This window comes from Gavia stellata, chromosome 6, assembly GCF_030936135.1.
Source record: "Gavia stellata isolate bGavSte3 chromosome 6, bGavSte3.hap2, whole genome shotgun sequence".
Taxonomy (NCBI): domain Eukaryota; kingdom Metazoa; phylum Chordata; class Aves; order Gaviiformes; family Gaviidae; genus Gavia; species Gavia stellata.
Window position 1 is genome coordinate 6,806,335 of NC_082599.1, and position 16,411 is coordinate 6,822,745.

Genomic DNA, 16,411 nt, shown 5'->3' on the forward strand with positions numbered 1-16,411 from the left:
AGAGGAAAACACAGAAGTACTGGGTTTATGTAGTTTATAGAAAGTCTCTGCAGAGAGACAAGATGACACAAATACGTAAATGTTGATGGAAAAGGAATGGACCATTCTCCAGGTCCACCAGGGATGGGCTGAAATTTCACCCAGTGGATTTTATTTTATTATAAAAAGCAAGATTCTGAAAAGCTTGCGTAAATAGTAGGCTGCTGAAAATTGTCATAGCTTTGCTGAAATCAATGGAGTCTGACAGTTTTTGCACCAGCTTGAGGATCAGCATGTTAATTTTTTAACACAGTTTAAAGGGGGCACATCGCTGCTATAATACACTTTAGTTGAATACACTTTCTTACATATGTAATTAAAAGTGCCTTAGATACTGAACACTACAATATAAATCTCATTTAATTTTCATTGCATGCATTCATTTACTTTTTGTGATTTTTCAATTTAGCCAGTGCAATTCTGTATAAGGGCAAATTATGCTGCATTTTCTCGCATATCAGCACTGTGCTTCAGTATTTGGACTGGAGATGTTGGAGGGAACACACAAACATTTTTCTTCTGTTATTCTGGGGTGAGCTCTTCCAAAAACTGAGCTCATCTGGCTACATCCCTGGGACACGCTAAGTTCTTAAGGGGGTTTAAAAGCCAGTATATATTTGTGTGTGGTAGTTAAACCATCATAATATATCTATAGCTTGCTGCAAAAGATCCAAAAACTTTTCTTATGCATCTAAGCCATAAACACGCAAACTGGGAGCCTGTGTTTTAAGAGTAATTGTGGATAACACTGAGTTAATCCTGTTTAACTCTTTTTTAACACACAAAACAAAGCACCAGAAATAAGCCTTAATGATGTTCTATATTGCAAAGATTTTATCCGTTGTCACCGTGAAAAAATGCAAAGCACCAGAGTTTTGTCGTTTGGGTAATATCCATAGCTCGTTCAGAAGTACAGTGCCATGCAGGTAGCGTATTTTTCATCCCTTATTAAGCTGCTTCCTGACTCACAGTGTGCTCTTAGTAGACAAAACACAATGTACTTTTCGACAAGTTAGTAGAAAATAGGGAGAGCAAAGGAGGGAGAGGAGGAAATCACTTTAAATAGTTTGATGTTATTTTTGCAGTAATTGCAAAGTACAGCAAGTCATCTGACAAAGTGAGTGAGCCCCTACAAGAAGTGATAAACTCCAATCTCTCTGTGTATTGTTTTCTGTGGCTTTCTCCAACAGCTCTTTCGCACCCTTGAAATATCATTTTTGAAGGCAAGATAGGGGACCGAGTTGCAGTGAAAACGTCACCCCAAAGTGTGGGGACAAATGGACAAGCTTTAGCACAGGCTGCCAAAGCTTTCTTGTCAGTTTAATTGCTGTTCCCTGGCAGGCAAAAGAGCAGTGTGACTGCTTGAGTGACAAGTAACACACTTCTTGTATCTCCAGGCACTGGCTGTTTGCTAACTTTTTGAAGTTCCTCAGAAAGTAGCTACAGATCTTGAAATATGTAAATGCAGATAATTAAGATGATTAGCACAGATCCTCTCAAATAATGTGCTTTCTTGCTGCCAAGTGCTCTGGGTCACACGATGGGACAAGAGTAATATATGTCAAAGCTTGAGTCATTCAGGTTACAGGGACACGGGAGCAGCTTGTGTAATGACGGTCGCTTGAGTAGCTGGGGAAGCAGAACGTAACGGCTGCTCGACTTAGAAGCCCCAAAACGGGCTGTATACATGCAACCCTGACACTAGGATCCCACATTTCATTTGACATACATTCTAAACTGAAAGCTAAATTATGAGGCAACTTTATTTCTTTTGTTTTAGTAGGCATATTGGTTTATATCTTAAATATTTTAAAGGGGTTATTAAGTTGCTTCTACTTGATACAGGCACTGAAAGTCCTTTGATGATGCCCTGCGTAAGATTAGTTAGAGAGACAGATGAGATGGGTAGATAGATACCTTGACCTTTAAAACATAATTGTTCTGTTAAGTGAATAATAATGAGCATTTCTTGAGGCAGATAGTTGTAGCTACCTGAAATGCAATGGCTGAACAGAAGCCAGGGAACTCCGGTACTCTATAACACGGGCGTAAGCAGGTTAATAACCCAATTTGTCATCATTAGCAATAAGTCGTATTGGACTAAACGTAAGAGTCAGATTCTGCCTTCTACAGACAGGCATCCTATGCCCTGGGGCACCCCGACAGCAGTGTCAGAGCCAGGAGGAGCTGAGGCAGGATGCCCTCGGGCAGCTTGGGATGGCACCCTGCTCACAAATTCATGTTCCCAAATTTAGGGTGCTTGAGCTGCTTTTACACTCAAAGGATGTCTAGTCAGCACAGCCAGTAGAGGCTGGAGAGAGAGACAGCTAAGCTTGTCTCCATGATCAGGGAAAGCTGAACAGACCTCTTTTAGGATAGGGTCAGTCCTCTGTGCCTGTGCACTCATTCTGATAGCAACATTGAAATATATCAGAAATCACAGACAGTAGAAATAATACTATAGACTTGCAGTGCAGCGCCAGTGCTTTCCAACACAGCTTAGCAGAAGTTTTTAATCAATCTTTTGTACTTCCAGGCTTTTGAAGATATTTACCTTGAAGATCGAAAAAACATAAAAACCATGCTGGAATATGCTGACAAAATATTCACTTACATCTTTGTCTTGGAAATGCTCCTGAAATGGGTGGCTTATGGCTTCAAGAAGTATTTCACCAATGCCTGGTGCTGGCTTGACTTCCTAATTGTAGATGTAAGTATCATTTTGGAACTACGATGCTTCTTGTGTGGGATTTTATGATGCATAAGAACAGGCTGTTAAGTCTGGCAGCTTTGTGTTTGCAAAATGACTGCTGTAACTCTGATTCTGAGTAACAACCCTAGGCAGACCTCGAAGGAGGTCTGCAGACTTGATATATAACCATGCATCCCCAGGAATCAGCGTGCCAGAGCGGAGAAGATCGCTTCGTGTCGTTACTCGGAGGTGTCACCCTGATAATTTGAGTCACATTCCCTTCTCGTCCCTAGGAGCTCGCTCTTTCTTTTAGTATTTAACATCTCGTTCCACACTCTGGGCTAGCACAAGGTCCGGTTACTCTCCGACTGCTCCACACATGACCTCGACACACAAGTCTTTCAGCAGATTAGAGAAGCTGTCCTTGGCGTAGTTTCCCAGCGAGGCTGCCAGCGGCACGTAACAGTATGTTCAGTACCGTCTCCCAAGTATTTACCACTGAAGGAATCCAGAAGAAGGTGTGAATAGTCCTCTTTTCAAAGTGATTTCACTATTACAAAACCTCACAAAATACTCCAAATCCTTGAAATATTGCAATGCTTAGTTCTCCTATGAGGATAATCCTTAAAAGTGAGTAATGGTTGAGCAAAAGGGAGCTCATGGCCCAGGAGTGTTGCTAGAACCAGGCATGTCCCCTCCAAAGTTCCACATTGCCTGAATGTGGGATCTGCCAAATTCAGGAAAAGCCAGCAACACCTCATCCTCCAGATGAAGTTTAGCATTTCATCACAGCCTATCAATAAGGAAGCAATTATCTCCCTGAGGTCATTTCTTATTATCTTGAGGTATTACTGTGGAAGGCTGGCAGACCTCTGCCATGACTGTGTAACTTATTAAACTTTTGATAAATTATTTTTCCCCATTTTACATCTGAACCTTAACTCAGGGGAGAACTGCACTTTCTTTGGCCCCAGTCCAGGAAAGCACTTCAACAGGCCGATTTACTTGTTTGAAGTTATGGACATGTCTAAGTGCACTGCTGGATCAGAGCCTTTGGAAGCTTCTCCAGAGCTTTAATAAATTGATTTATGAAAAGGAAGTTCTTTGCATAAATTGTAGGTCATAAATTCCTCTTTGCATACATGCTTGGAAACCTCTTAAAGGGAAGGCACTCATTTTTCACAGGTTAGTTTCAATAGGAGAGGAAGGCCTGGTTTAATTATCTAACCACAAAATTGGAAACCACCAGTTCCTAAGATATAGCCCAACTGTGAAAACTCTGCTTACTGCGGTTTAGGTCGAGTGACATAGCTTTTCTTTCCTGGTTTCTCCATCTGTAACATGGGACTAATAGGACTCACCTGAAGTCTTGTATAGGCTTCCAGGAATTTGTTATTGGAGTTATTGTTTTAATGAACTTCTGAGGACTAGAAGGGCTCAATATTGTCACAACTGTAAGTAGGGGTCTTCCTGATGGGAACAACAGTTTGCACCACGAATTCACTGTAGTTAGGAGACCTGCTGCATCATTAACAGTTTGAAAAGAGTTCCCACCTGTTAGAAATATGTACTTCATAGCATGATGTCTAATTAATACCAAAGAGAGTAAAACGGAAACTAAGCTAAATCCTGTCCTCCATGTGAAAAGGCCCCATGGAACAGAAACTACACGAGAATGCAAAGTCAGTACGTAACCCCAAAATTTAGGCACATGTTTGCTTTTTAATGGTGGGGTTTGAGAGTATAATGATGGATTGTAGAGGCAGCCACAGGTGAGTTGGGGAAAGGGGCTTCACCTCCCCTGCCACACATCCAGAGCACGTATGGCATAAAAGAGTGCTATAGGGGAAAGGGGACCACGGGCCCCTGGGACTCCCCTTATCCCCAGCAAATGCACCCCAGAGCCTTCTTACTGACCCAGAGTTTTTTATTTTCTTAATCCCCATTTCAATGTTTTTGCAGTCTCCTGAGCTAGCCAAAAAGTTGCTCTATCCTTGAGTTGTTTTAGTTAATATTTGACTTCAGGCAATTGCTTGCCCTTTAATGTTCTCAATGAATAAAGCTTTTCCCCATGCCCCATTCTTTTCTTTAAAGTCATTTCCCAACGTGGGTTATGAGAACCCAGTACTATATTTTTAGCGGGTTTAACAGATGCTCTTCTCCTACCCTATTGCTCACACACCCTGCCACTCTGAATTGGCAGAGTAACATGCTATCATTTTTCCAGCACACTTTTTACTTCAATTTACATTTTCTTTTTGGTCCTTTGAGAACCAAATCGCTGCAACTGAGCTGCAGAAGGGAGTGAATGGGCGAATCAGCTGCTCCAAAAGAAGCAGATGAACCACTTGTCTGATTTTCTCAAATTTATTTGTTCAAAATTATTCACTTAAAAATTCCTGATCTGCAAATTATTCATGAGCAGTTTGGTATCGGTATTCAAAATTCAAGCTGCAATGGTTGATTTTTCATTGGACATGTGAAACCATCTATCATCTGTGTTTTCTCATTGTACAAATGCAACTCAGAATCCTTTTTCTTTTGTGAATAATTCATAAAACCAGCTCAAAATTTGCAAGTATTCGCTATTTCTAAATGGGAAGTGAACCCAGGGGGGGTATAAGCATATTGCTGCTGAATTATTTTTTAAATTTTTTTTTGTACTTACCCTGCCTTCTTGAAGACCTTTGACACTGATTTGGGCCTGTGGAACAGCAAAGGTTCCATCTCACAATTGTGGATTACTAAAGAAAATTCTGTCTTGCAATGCCTGAACATCAAAACACACAGTAATCCACAAACTGAGAGCTATTTTTGCTAGATGTAGAATCCCTAAAGTATGATCTCTGGTAATGGGCTTCTCCGCATCTCAAGGAAGTGTGCTACTGTAGCAAAACTGTAAGAGAGTGCTTTTAAATATATTGCAATACAATAAAATCCTATTAACAATGCTGCAACAGATTTCTTTGGGAGGAAGGGAGAAAGGAGTAATCAAACCACAAAATACAGGCTCATTTCAACTTAGAGCACCTGGGAAAGATGCCTTAGACATCTGCTGAAATTTGGATATACTGAACAGCATTAATGTACATCTATACATCTTACCTCCCTGCAAATAATAAGTATAGTGCTAAAAGTAACCCTCTTCTACACTGCAAATAGCTTCTCTATGCACATGAATTGGAGGAGTGGGTACTCAGTTCACAGCCCTTTTCAAATGAGGGAAAAGCAGAGACCATAGTATATCTGAAGTGTAGACAGGTATCAATATCACCATCAGGAATGGTGTTTATGTGCAATCCTCTTTGCTAGGATGCACAGGCAAATATTTTCACAAAGAACAGATATTTTCCAAACATTCATGCAATCAAAACCTCTTCATACAAAGCAGATTAAATGAGGAGTCTGAACTTGGCCAGAGACAGAGGTGCATGGCATTCAAAACAAATGTTTATGAAAACTGCTTTCAACCAGGCATGTCCTGCGACAGGCAGAGAGAGTTGGGTTTTAAAACAAGGGGCAGATAAACTCCACTGGTTGTGCACGCTGGTGTCATGTTTGATGTTCCTTTCAATTGTTTCCTCTGACCTATAAATATTATCTTGAGCTTATCTAGTTTGAGCTTCAGCCAATTAATTCTGAGCTACGTCCCAGGCTCTGCTGACAGGGAATGGATTATTCTATTGCAGTGGTCAGTTTGGGAAAGGCATCAATCTAGATCTTAGCATCATTCAAAGAGAGGACGTATTGCAGTCAACAGCTTCTTCACTTGCTGACCATGCATTGAAGGCAGAGGGAAGAGACCGGTACCCTACCGAAGCTGTCATGAGAAAACTCTCAGGAATGGGATGTAAAGTCATTGTAAACTCATTAGTAAGAATGCTCAGAAAAAAAAGCCACAGCCAAGTTTCATTGCCTGTGGCATACACAGAAAAATCCTCTTAAACGGTCACTAGTGTCATCTCTCTACAGAAGTCCATTATCACAAATCCATCATCTCCATTGCAGCTTTTGGGTTCAATTTAATTGACCAAAAGTTAGCCCCAATCCAGGCTTAAAAAAAACCCTGTTTGTCATTTACTGATTTTGGAGATGAGAGGAGATGAGGTTTCTCCACAAGTTCTTTCTAAGATCATCCCATCTTTCAAGAGCTGATACTTGGGGAAAGCTATTTTCTTAAGCAATTGCTTTTTTAGAGATGTTGGTAGCCTCCGTCCCCTTCAGCCATCTCCAGCAATGAGTCCTAACGCTATGTCCTGCAGCAGGGAGGGGAAGATCATCTCTAGTTCTCAATTTTTGCCCTGATGCCCCACCAGTTTCTCTCCAGCTGAGTCACCACAGAGGAAGATTGCTCCTTTCCTCCCTTTTCCCAGAGAGCGTGCTCTGCCGCGGTGGAGGCAGGGGCTCACAACAGGTTTAAGCAGTGTATTTGTGTGCAGAATAGTTCAAGCAAGGCTCAGCAATGGATTTTGAGGCCAGACATCTCAAATGTGTTAGTTATTCAACAAGTCCACTAGGCAGGATTCTGTAGATGCTTTTATGAAAGTAAAACAATATATAGGTTTCTCCCCTGCATTTTGTGAATGGTTATAACAGAACATGTTTCTGGTGTTTGCCTGGAGCTGCTGAGTTTGTACTTGGAGATCTGTATTCCCCGTTGAGCAGCTTGCCGAATTTCCTGTTTGCTGCCAAATTTCCTGTTTGCTTCTTTGAGAATTGCTCATGGATGTTCAGTAATTAAATGTACCATCATTTTCAGTGAATGCTTAAAAAAATACAGATACTGCATTTTCCAAGGTAGTTTCCTGGAAAGCACATGCTCTAAGATTTCTAGTTAGGATGTTTCACTGCCAGACAAGGTAAAAAGCAGCTAATAATCTTTGAGTATGAGACGAACAATTTAAAACAGTCTTTCTATCCCTAGTTAAAAACTGAATTGAATTAAATTATGCCCTTGTGTTGGATTGTCTTTAAGTGACAATTAAAAACTTGCTGTGTGAAGTAAATATTGATGGCTTCTGATTACTTTAATTGTTTTTTCCATCTGTATTCCCTGTTGATTAGCAAGGTGATTTCTGTTTGCTTTACCAGTAATTACACAATCTGCTGTAATGAGTTGTTCCCAAACAGCACTGAAATCCAATTTGTATTCTTGGGAAACTGTCCTAAAAGCATGCAGATTGCATCTAGTTTCTGTTCAGAAAAGCACACAGGAACAGAATGACAAAAATAAAGCTGAGGCAAAGTAAAAATAATATAGCTTGTCACTTGAAGAAGTATCTGAAGAGTGAACTTATTAGTGCTCTCTGTGAGTTATCAAAAATCCAGGGGTTACAACAGAGTACTATTACTTCAGAGCTCATTTTTGACTAGTTTTCTTCCAGTTCCTCAACGCAAATGCTCATGTGGGATTTCTGAAGATGTCTCGGTGCACATTCTTCTGGGCCACAGCTGATAGCAGATAACTAATAGAAATAGAATACCTCTCCAGAAGCCAGGGCGCCTGGTTTTGAAAAAAAAAAAAAAAGAAAAGGAAAAACATGCTGGTTTACTACATATTGGCTACTTCAGGATAAATGAAAAAAAAAAAATTCCACATGAAGATGCGATAAGTGGTTTTAATGTGTGTTAGCAGGTCAGCGGATGCTGTAAATCTCCCTTCTGCCTCCCCACGCTTTATCTCAATATAACACATGCATAAACATCCAAATGTCTTGTCTTATCTTGGTTTGCACCTCATGTTAGTTACCACATAGATGCTAAAAGGAGAGCAACGGGGCTTTGCCAAGTGGAAGCACAAGCTCGGTTTCAGACAAGGCACAGCAGGACAAAGCATGCTGCAGCTGGAGGAAAAGGGACAGTAAACGAAGGTGAGGAGAAAAGTCCAGCAGTAAGCGTAGCTCACTGCCTGCCTACACCTTGTGAAACGGTTGCTATATGAAGAATTACTGCGATTACTGAAGAATTTCAATTACTGAGGGAGAATTTCAACTTTTGAAAGTCGTGTAAAAAAACCCATCTCAACTCAGATTGTGCTGAACTAGGTTTACCAACTATTTTTATTTCTTGACGTTCTTTAAAGATGGAGCACATTTCAATGTCCTTTTTTAGAAGAATATGCTTAAAAAGAAAATAATGAATAAAACCCTCGAGCTCTTGCATGCATCTTGCTTGGCCCTTCCTATTGCTGTGAGCATAGTAGCCAAATTCCTTATGCAAAGATGCTCTCCCTTGCACGGAGGATCAGAGCTGGGACAGAGATGTAGACTGTATTTAACAGTCCAGACAGAGTCCCACACACTCTGAAAAGACAGAGGAGGATTGTTCTACAGTTCCTCTCCCTGATGACCAGCACCTTTACAACCCTAGCTGTTGCAGACTGCCAAAAGTCTTCCCACCACCCCTGTGACTCCATCCAGGGTGGCCAGGGGTGAAGGGGCTGCTGAGGAGACTGGTGGCAGGAGGAGGGGGAAGGCAGAAGTGAAGGGAGAGATGCAGCCTGTAGAGGGGTCAGGGATTCTTTATCAGGCCGGGGAGAGATCAAAGGAATTGGGATGAAACTTGAAAGCTGTGCCCCTGTGGTGTAGAGACTTTGTCCTGGCCTCCTACCCCAGTATGACTGGCTTTGGGGTGCTTTGTGCTAAGGCGAATGAAGATGAGGACTCCTACTTGTAGCACATGCTCCTACTTGTACCATTGTCCTTTCTGGCAGGAATCAGGGAACCTATAATTCTTCAGAGTCCTTCTCCATCCTAGCATATTCAATACAATATCAGGATCAACTCAAGTTCAAGAATCTGACTAAACAGAAATTATTTTCAAGCTAAGACTGTCATATTCCCCACATCAGCTTGGTATTTTTCACATCAGTTTGGAACATCTGATTAAATAAATGCTTTAGGGAATTGAGCAAATCCAGAACAGCACCTTGTGGAAACAGCCCAAGCAGTTTCTCTTTTTTTTCTTTTCTTTTTGCATCGTGTCATATGTAAGAAGGGTTGATCCTAATCCTTCCCAGAAACAAGCACCCCTTCAGCTCAGCACCTAAACTCCTACCAGCTGCGATGGAAATGGAGCAGAGTCGATGGGGCTGAGCCCCCAGGGAAATGTTCTCTCAGTAATCACTATGCGCACTCCTGGCATTGTAACGCTATCTTCAAATAATAAATAATAATCAAGCATATTCCCATCTACTCCTGACAACAGCATTCAGCATCAAGAAGGTACCCTGGGATGAATTGTGAGGTGGTTTTGGACATCTTTTTAAGGGTAGAATATCTTTCCTCTTCAGCTGCCCTAAATAAAGGCTGTCTCTGCATGGCATCTGGATGAGAAGCAGAACGCAGTCAATGATGAAGAAATTCTTCTGCTCTAAATCCCGGTAGAAATACCAGACTTTTCAAGGCAGCTGCACCTGCACAGCCACCACTGCTGCAACAAGCAGAAAGACTTTGGGTCTTGGCCAAGGTTTGGCTGATCAAGGAGTGTCACGTGGTCCTCAAAAGTCACAGCAATCCCTCTGCCATCCCTACCCAGCGCTGATAAACGGGACCCGGAGGTCTGGCAAACGTGTCTGTTTGGAGTGAAAAAGTGAATTGACACAGGCTGAAAATTCATTTGGAAAGGGTGGGGTGGGAAAACTGCAATTCAGTAAGTCAGTTGAGCCCTTTGCCATCTCGCTGGATGAAGCTCACAGCAGCAGGTCGTTTGACTTGCCCTCAGAAATTAGCTGAGGTTTAATTCTTGATTCGCAGCCATCTGCCCTGGGAATTGACTGGAGTTGTTAGAAAAGCCTGAGCAGGTGTAAAGGAGGTGACAGATTAAGAGAACAGCGAGACGTAAAGAGGTTCTTCTGGAAACCGCCAGGAAGCAATTAGGATGCAGGAATGATTTATTTAAAAGCATTTAAGCCAACAGGAGTGGCACATGCTGTTTGCAACAAGGCTTCCCTCTGAAAAGGAAACATTGCCTTGAAAAGCGTGGACATGAGGACCAGGAATCAAGCTGAGAAGATGGAATATTAACAGAATTTCACAGCCTTAGTTTGAGTATTGGGGGGGCGGGGGGGGGTGGGATTAAAAAAGAAGAGGAAATGTCCTGCAGAAAAAAACACAAGTGGATGATGTAAAAGCCTTTTTTAACCTGAGTTATAAGAAGTAGCGTCGGGCTTTCCAGGAGATAATTTTTGTTTATAATTAATCTAGGCACTCATGTAGCCCATCATATTATAATACACGAGAGCACTCCACAAGCAGCGATGAACTCCGCTGCCGGTGAGGGAAGCTGTTCATTAACTCGTTTGCAGACATGCTTTCATCTCCATGCTATGGACTAACTCCAGAGCAGCCCTAAAGACTTTGTGGTCTTTACCTGAACGTGAAGGTTGTGATTCAAGGAAACAGGTAGCAGAGATGGGAATTTGGTGTACGTCACCTTGGTCTCTCTGTAGTGTCATAATTTTAAGACTTGCCTTTACCTTGATGCTCTTCATTCGTAACATGCAATTTCTGGATTGACAGGTGCAATCATAGTTAGGCATCTATACGGCAGAAAATGCAATGTCAGAGTGAAAGGGTAAAGAGGTATTTTAAAAAAATAAGGTGATAATAAACATCTGTTCAGAAATGGTAAATGCAAAGGGAATACCAACCTCATTACAAGCCCTTTTCACCCAACAGTATTTCAGAGTGGCAACAAGAACTTCCTTGTATTTCAATTATCTTTGCAAATTCCCCTTTTCCTGTAGTTTTCTCCGTTTGCATTTGGGGTACAGGCCTAATTTTGGTCCTTTTCAAATCAAGGGAAGCAAGTTGGGACTGCAGGGCTGCCTTTTAAAGACACTGGGCTGCCACTCGGGCTGTGAATATCTGCTCTTTGGGTAATGCTAGCCTTGGCAGCAGTGGACAGGAGAAACTAGACTGGATTGAAAAGAGGCACCCAAAGTAATCCAAGCTCTCTTTCTTCTGCTTTTTTTTAAAGCACAATTAGGGAGAGAGAGAGACAGGTGTTCCTGGGGCATGTAAAAAGCTATTTGAAAGCACTGGGGGCCTGCATTAGCTGAAACTGCTTGTTTAAATAAGTGGCCAGAGCTTTCAACTCAGCTTCTGTGCTCCCTTTCGGATGTCCTTTTCTTCCCCACTCCCTCCCCTCTAATTTGAACAAGCAGGTTAATTTGGTGAAATCCCTGGCTGCATAAAACATATGCTGTGGCCCAGCCTGGGAAGGAGGTCTCCGCTTCTCCCTGAGACAGCAGCGTGCAGGGTATTGCTCAAAGCTGCGTGCTGCAGCAGGCAGACATTTAGTAGAGGTTCTCATTGTTCTCATGGGTTTTAGGATTTATAAGACCAGCCAAGGAGGATTTTTACCATTGCCCGGGCAGAATTCCTTGTTCCCTGGGTTCTGCTATTAATTCATCTCAGTGGTGATGGGGGGTTAATTCGAAAATGCAGTCTATGCCGAGTAGCATCTGCTTTTGAATGGTGCTGCTTAGGTCTGCTTCCAGCTCAGTCCAGTGGATGCTCATCTGAAATGATGTGCTATTAGGCTGGTGGGAAGGAACATGAAAACCAAAGGAGCAGCCCCTATTCCAGCTGAAACCCACCTCCTCGCTGTAGGAAACGCTGTCAGCCTCAGCTGAAACACTGCACTCAAAGACCACACCCTTCGGATTACTGCTGCCAGAATAATTTCATGACTAGGGAGTCCGTGCATGCTACTAATATGCTATTGAAATGTATGCATATAGGAAGGAACCCCACTACTGTTACAAATGCAATAACTCCTTGGGAAAAAGAGTCTGTGATCATTTGATTAAAGACCATTATCCCTCTGTGTGCTGAAAGGAAGCTGCATTATTGCACGTCCTACTTTATAATTGGTTTTCTGCATCCTTAAAATTCTCTTCTGACAGCTTTACTGGGGTTTACATTGGTTTACAACACTGATTTCTTAAGTCACTGTCAGATAATGAAGACATATATACTTACTGTATAACTTTATCTCTGCATGTTCATAGTGAACAATTTTAATTGTCAAAAAAATGCTGCGTATCTGTTAACTGTTGGATTACCGTGAGCACCCATGTGAGCACACTAGGAACCTGCCACTAAATGGGTGCCACCTGGATACAAATAAATAAGTCGTATTTCTCATCTCGAGAACAACAATATTGCACTAGTAAAACAAAAAAGGGACAGTTACTGAAAAAAATCCTGATTCCTGGACAAGACATTTTTTTTTTGGTCAAATATAATCTAGTAGTGGATTGTCAAAGTAATTAAGAAATTCAGACAGTAATCTCAATAGAAGATATTAGCAATAACTTTGAACAGTTATCAGTGGGTCTAGCCTCTCTTCAGAGATCATTGCCTGTGTTCTAGCAGTCTAAATTCATTGATTCTTCTTGATTTTGCCCTGAAAATACATATGACTGTCATACAATGGGGCACTTTAGACCCGAGCTGCTAATGCCACTAAGCCACATAAATGCCAGGAGGTTGACTTTCAAAACACCAGCCACAGGCCTGGTAATTCTTAAGGCTGGTACTTCTAGTGTTCAATGCAGTCACAAGATTTAAAAGCTCTCATTTTTCTTCTTAAAACTGACAAAAATTAAATCTGTGGGGTTCATTTATCTCTCCTTTACCCAGCTCTAGGAGGCTGCCATACAAACAGCTGTAAAATCTATATAGATAAACTTGCATGATGTAGGAATATGTAGGAATATAGAAATACAGAAATACAGGTATATTGGTATAAAGTTAGAATATGTTTATAGATATATAGATAAAAATATCTCTGGGCAAAGAAAGTAAGGAACAGGGGCAGCAAACTTCTCTGAATGCCAGGATCGGAGAGAACTCAACACCCCTTGCCTGTCTACAATGACAAGAAGCAGCCAAGGTGTGTAGGTAACATCAACACGGTTTTGCCTGGAGCCTGAGCTTAGCTGGGAAATTCTACCATTGAGCTGGGCAGTAAATGCTGACTCTTTCAGGGTTTCCACTCTTTTGGGGTGGAATAAATTTTGGGAAGTTGCTGACAGTGCTGAAGCTGAGCTTTTATTGGGCTGTACCGAGAAGATCTGAGGAAAGCAAAAGGGAAGAGCTGCCACAGGAATGAAATCCTATCCCGTGCAGTTGGTGACACTTTTGCCATTACTATCTGTGGAGACAGGATTGAATACACTGATTTATGAGGACCACTCCCCGCCTTAGGGACCCTCATTGCTGGCCAGATTGTGCACTGGGGTTCACGCTAGATAGCAAATTCCAGTGACAACATCGTCCTGGGGACTTCAGAGGCACCAAATAAACAGCAAGTCAAGGGGATAAAGAACAGTCTAGAGTTACTACAGATTATATTATTACTTAATTACATTAAGGGTAAGGAAGGTTTAGATGGAAATCTGTGAACGCTTCTTAGTAAGATCTAGCAGATTCTGGAAGGACCCTCGAGGGAGATGCTAGAAATAGAGCATCTGCAAATAAGAAAAATAATAAGGCTTCCTGGGTCAGAAGAAGTGCACAGGAGGATAAGAGACTCTGTAACTTGACTGTTAGCACACATGGCATGGAAGGGTGCAGGTGAGGTGAAAGCTCAAGCCCAACAGCAGGTTATTCGTTTTATGGGAAATGGTTCTAGGCGATAGTTACTCCTCGGGACTTGCCTGTTCTCCACAATGTTACGGTGCTGCCTGGTCTTCAGAGTTTTTTTTTTTTCCTGAAAAACCTACAAAACTATTTGCAAAGAGAAAAGATTAGAAATGTGTGCCATATTGTGAATCTGGAGGTTATGTTGACCCTGGAGGTGTTTTCTGGGTGCCAGCAAGTTTCTGATAACCAAGCAGAGCACAAAGCAGAACCTTAGAGCAGCTCTGGGCTGGACAGCCTTGTAGCAGGAAAAAAAAAGTAACAGAAAAAGCTGACTTCACTTTTTGCTGTGATTATGTGGGGCAGTCAGCACCGATTTTGAAAACTGCTTGATTTTTTTCCTAAAAATAGCCTTCCGGGTCACTTCTAATCAAGTCCAAATGGCCAAGTCTCTGCGGTAGTAATTCTCCTGTAAATAAAATTTGATGGAGATACCTTCAAAACCAACAGCCGAGCATTTAAACAAGTTGTCTCAAACTCGTTTCTGACTCCAGCCTTGTAAATCATTGCCAAATTTCACACAGCTTCACGGCCTAATCCTCTGAAGAGATATCTAATGCTGTGTAAATCTGTGTCAGGAGGACAACAGCACCTGTGGTGTGTTTCAGGGTGACATTTACGGCACTCTAAAGAAAATGGTAACCCGCTCAGATCTGAAGTCTGGTCTTGCAGGATTTGAACAGAATATCTTCTGCCTTGAGAGAACGAGGAGTTATAGGATGTGAGGGAGGAAGCATGCAGATGCACAAACCAAGGCAGTTTGAAGACCTTGAAAAGATCTGATTTTCAGACATTGTGGGCGAAGCTAGCAAAGAAGGGTGTTGGGTGCTCTGTATTTGATTAATATTCTTTTAAACCTCTACATTTGTTTTACTAATGAATGAGCTTCCCTTGGTATGTGAATGTATGGATCTTGGCTTCTATCACTGAGCATGCTATCATTGAGCTGTTTTTCTTATACCTCCAGCCTTTCTGGATGGGGAGCGCCAAGGCTTTGTGGGGTTAAGGCCTTTTTCTGCACCAAACTTTCCACCAAAGACAGAAATATGCGCCACAGTGTTACTCCTATCATGGTATCTCAATAATGCCAATTATATTACAGTTTTAAGATGATTTACTTGAATGGCTTTAGTATGTGACTGTGCTGTGCTTTTGCTTACTACTATTAGACAAATCCTTCGGCCCTTTCTCCTTATTTAGGTAACATTAAGTCAATGGGGAGAGTGAATGAAAGGAGGAGGCTTTGGACTGTATGTTAATGCAACTTCAGAGTACAGAATGAAATCAAGGCTGGTAAGAAATAGGGAAGACAGAAAATGGGTGCTGCCTCAGTTTGGAAGCATTTAAGATGAGTTTAAGACAGTTTCGAAATCAAATCCAGATTTTCATCTTTAACTGTGAGCACTGACTGAGCAGGATTTAAGTGAAAGAAGCATTACTAGCAAATATATGTCAAACCTGTAGCATCACTTACTCTAAAATAACTTCTTCAGCACGAACATGTCATGGGTTCAGATCTGCTTTCTTAGAGATGGAAACAAAGGCTTCACTGGTGATTTTTGCCTCCCCAGTGTCTAAGGGTCCTAAGATATCAGACCTTGAATCCAGTCTCCCTGTGAACTCTGATGTTTTTATAGCACACCACCACTAAAATGCAGAAGTGTTTATTAAGACCTTCCTTCCGTGTCAGCCGCTGGGTCTGTACACAGGGGGTGAGATTGTGTCACACCTTGTTAAAGAGTGACATGTTAAAGCATGACAGTCAGCCTCTGTGCCATTTCATCGTCCGCAGATCTGGGCTGTCTTATCCCGGCAGTTATCCAGCCCACTGCATCCAGCCCAGGCTTGGTGTCCCTGAGACCTCCTGCCCTCAGGCTCGCTGTCACCCACATGCCACAATAAAGCCATCGATAGGTAAATAATTTAACAAATTGAGCAAGTTTTACGAAGATGCTTAGCTGTGCAGACAGCGCTGGTACATAAGTGAAGGCATATTCAGGAGAAAGGTTGCTCCACAGAGCACGCTAGC

At 41.9% G+C, this 16,411-nt stretch overlaps 1 protein-coding gene across 1 annotated transcript in view; it reads left to right on the forward strand.

Annotated features, from left to right (window-relative positions):
- The window catches only part of LOC104259483 (sodium channel protein type 5 subunit alpha), a 220,916-nt gene that overhangs the window by 182,402 nt on the left and 22,103 nt on the right, over positions 1 to 16,411 (forward strand). Inside the window, exon 21 of the mRNA XM_059819059.1 lies at positions 2,576 to 2,749. Within this exon, the coding sequence (XP_059675042.1) occupies positions 2,576 to 2,749 (174 nt within the window). The remainder of the gene's footprint in view (positions 1 to 2,575; positions 2,750 to 16,411) is intronic.